Source organism: Morone saxatilis, unplaced genomic scaffold, assembly GCF_004916995.1.
Source record: "Morone saxatilis isolate NCDOM2014 unplaced genomic scaffold, NCSU_SB_2.0 Contig21, whole genome shotgun sequence".
NCBI classification, from domain to species: domain Eukaryota; kingdom Metazoa; phylum Chordata; class Actinopteri; family Moronidae; genus Morone; species Morone saxatilis.
Genome location: NW_023339774.1, coordinates 20,423,735 through 20,427,482, shown reverse-complemented (window position 1 = coordinate 20,427,482; position 3,748 = coordinate 20,423,735). Strand labels below are relative to the sequence as shown.

General features: G+C 37.0%; 1 protein-coding gene across 2 annotated transcripts in view; it reads right to left on the bottom strand.

Annotated features, from left to right (window-relative positions):
- Positions 1-1,432: 1,432 nt before the first annotated feature.
- tmem150c (transmembrane protein 150C) overlaps positions 1,433-3,748 on the bottom strand; it is a 4,389-nt gene continuing 2,073 nt past the window's right edge. For both annotated transcript variants that reach the window (XM_035668287.1, XM_035668288.1), the window contains 3 exons: positions 3,427-3,554; positions 3,161-3,338; positions 1,433-2,013 (listed from right to left, as the gene is read on the bottom strand). In XM_035668287.1, coding sequence (XP_035524180.1) covers positions 1,859-2,013; positions 3,161-3,338; positions 3,427-3,554 — 461 coding nt within the window. In that variant the 3' untranslated portion in view covers positions 1,433-1,858. The remainder of the gene's footprint in view (positions 2,014-3,160; positions 3,339-3,426; positions 3,555-3,748) is intronic.

The window sequence follows — 3,748 nt, the reverse complement described above, 5'->3', positions numbered from 1 at the left end:
GAAGTGTAGGAGATGCTGCCGGGACTACGGTTAGCCAAACCAGTAGGGCTGCTGAAGTCCCGGTTCATCTATCCCGATCTTTCCGGACGCCTTTTCACATGTGTGGAGACGGATAAAATAAATGGAACAACACTCTGATTGGACCATTTGATTGACTGGGAAGAGAACTTAAAGAAGCAACAAAAGCCTGAAGGAAACTGCACGTGACCTGTGACGTTACTTTACCTTTTTACCTTTTTAGATGAACCGTCTTTCGGTTGCCAGTTCTGAACCTCTCCGATGTTAATCAAAACTTTCCGACTGTGTGTGCCGTATTTGTCACCGTTTTGTGAACATTTTACATCCATGTGCCGTTTTTCTCCCCCCCCACACACACATACACGCGTGTTGTATGAAGTTTTATCCAGTGATTGAGCTGTTTAACATTGTAATGTTTTAGAACTACAGTATAGATACACTCAGTGGTGCTGCTGACAGAAAGTTCCTCATTTTCTCATTTGTCATCTGTAACATTGGTGTTGGAAAGTCACCTAAAAATGCCAAATTGATGATTTGTGTGTGAAACGTAATTGGTATTCTTCAGGAAATCTAAAAACTTGCTTCCAATAAATGCCTTGTCTCACGTGGAGGTCTGTGTGCTCTCAGTCCCAATGTTTATGTCCAACTGTGTCTCAAAATACTCGATGAGAAAATAACTTTTAAACACTGAAGACTTTAAATCAGTTAAAGATTCAATTCTGATTAATCCAACAATAAATTTTTCAATTATCCCTTGTTGTATTGACCCGTACATTTTGGGAAATATACTTATTCACTTTCTTGCCAAGAGTTAGCTGCGAAGATTGATGTTGGACAGTTAAAAAAAACATGTTAATTACTGAGCTTTAGAGCTGGTAGGAGGGACAGGCTAGCTGTTTCCCCCTGTTTCCAGTCTTTATGCTAAGCTAAGCTAACCGGCTGCTGGCTGTAGATTCATATCTATTATACAGACATGAGAGTGGTAACGATCGTCTCATCCAACTCTGCAAATAAACTAATACCTCTCAAAAACTTCCTTTAAAAATGGAGCATCTAATTCCTCTGAAAATAAGCTGTTACGGGTTTATTCTCCCACAGAAAGGTGTTTCAAAGACTCCTCGACGCAGCCAGGAATCATATTCAGGTGGAGAAACACTGAATGCTTTAAAAGCCTTATGGTAGTGTAGTCAAATTTAAACTAAAAATACTGGAATCAGCCTTAAAAATACAGTATTTTAAATGTAGAATGTAACTTCCCCCAAAGAAAAAGGCTCGCTGTTTCCAGTCTTTATGCTAAGCTAAGTAACAATTGGCTTCATCTTCACCAGCGTACCAGTTACCCTGAATAATCCACCAACCTCTCTCTAGACAGCTTTCATTGGACACATACTACTGTATAAAGACTACAAAAACACACTTTCCTGTATTTTTATTGATACTGACTGCGTCTTGTGCAAAGTTACATTTTAAAGATCTGCAACTGTTGATTCACACAATCCACCAAAACATTTGAAAAAAAGTTACAAAAATAATCTAGAGGTCTATAATGTTGAAAAAGTATTGCAAGAAAGCTGAAAACATCCTTGCATACGTATAAAAAAGCGCACGAAGCAGATTTTTGGTGTAGTTTTAAAACATGAATACATATAGTAGTGATTGTCACTAATGGTAACAAAAGGTGTAAATAAGTGGCGTAAAAAAACACTTACAGCTTGTTCAGATGGAATAAATGCATCTTAAAATATGTTGTGGGTTCATTTTAAATCTCATGCAAATTATACATGAGGATCTTAAAAGCGTCAGAGAGCGTAACACTGTAACAGAAAGTCTCTCGACAGGCTCACAGGACCCCGGAGCCGTTTTTGCACACGGCGTCAAAGCGGCTGAGACGAAACTCGATGGCGAAAGTGCCGAGGAAGACGAGGAAGAACATGACGAGCGCCCACTGGCACTGAGCTGCTTGCATGTGGAGGCCCACAGCCATCAGGGAGAAGTCTGCGTCAGGGTCCGTTAAGGGTGAAAAGGACTATAGGACATTAAAACAGTGCGTCTAGTTTAATGTGTGAAATTAATCTGTAGTTATTTTTGATAATCAGGTACAGATTTTGTAGTATTTTATTGGATAAATAGTTCTGTAGTTTCATTGTAGAATCGTTTAAGTTATCTATATGAAATTTAAAACATTAAACAACTATTCTCTTGTTGGTGATTGCTGGAAAGACTAACAAAGACGGTTTTGATGAGTTTTTTTGTGGCCAGTTTGATTGATTTGATTAGATTTGATGTTACAATGATATGCGAGGTAAAATTACTGTTTTTGTCAATGAAGTCTGGTTAAACTTTCTTTCCTTAAAGTTGTCAGACACTTAGAATAACAATCTAAGCCTGAGAAAACAATGAAAGTAATAATTAGTTGCAGCCCTTTTATTATTTAAAGATGTAACATTTCCATATTTAAATGTCTTAAAACAATTTAGACATATTATTAATTTGTTGAGTTATGTACTTAGATTATCCCAAATGTTCAAACCCAAAGAAATCCTATTTTCATGAATAAAACTTTAATGTGTTTACTGTTACCACGTCTGTGACCATGATTTCTGCCTGAGTAACATCAGATAGTTTAATTAATTATCTGCTTCTTTTGTTATTGTTTTAATGGGAGAGACTGCCAAGCGGCATAAAAGACATAAAGGCATAAAGATAACGTGTAGTATTTGATCTCTATGGTGCAGTTTTCTACACACACAATACCTAACACTGAATGTAGGAACCATGAATGAATAATTCATAATTTTTGTGTATTTTAATATCAGGTTTATATTTCTTGGTATTTGTTATTAGTTGTTTTTTCTGATATATTTATATATATTTTTTAATATTTTGTTTTTTTTTTGTGTGATTGTGATTACAGAAATGTGGATCACATTAATAAAGGCAGTGACACACTCATATAGAGCTGTGTTTTTACAATTTTCAGTGTAATCGCTTTGATTACTTTAAGTTTATGCACACATTATTGTTAACGTTTTCTTCAATAAAAGTTATTAAATGCATTTGTTGGATCTCAGAAAATCTTTTTTGTCCAAAAGTCATTAACTTTTAAATATGTTCAACACTGTTAAACTGTGTTAAAGGATACAGAGGATCATGCAGCCGGAGACGGATGCAGACAACAGGAAACGAATGATAGCAGCCTTCCTCCCCTCGTTGTTCATGTCCACTTTCAGGGTGATATAGGACTGCACCCAGCAGAACAGCGTTCCCAGTCCAAATGTCATGAAGGTGCCTAAATTGTGTATAATCTCATCGGCAAACAGCTGAAAAAACCCCAAACCAGTCAGTTAACTCGCTCTGATCCTGTCCACATACACACGTGTTTGACTGTTTATATCAGTCAGCGTTTACCTGGAAGTTTCCTACGAGCGTCATTCCAAAGCAGCCGATAGAGAAAACCACCAGACTCCCGACGTTCAGCCACGGTCTCTTTATTATTGGTTTGAGCTGAAGGTATCTGAGGACGGCGATAATGAACCCTGAAACACAGAAGAACCAACAGAAAATGAACACGAATAGATGCTTGTGCGTCAAAGGATTAATCTGGTGATGTTCTATCATTTAAAAATAATCAATGAATCTCATGAATTGACCAAAATCAACAAGTACTGTGTTTGTGAGAAGATTCGAGGAGAGAGATAGTCAACGCAGTAACAGAATGTGGATCCATATC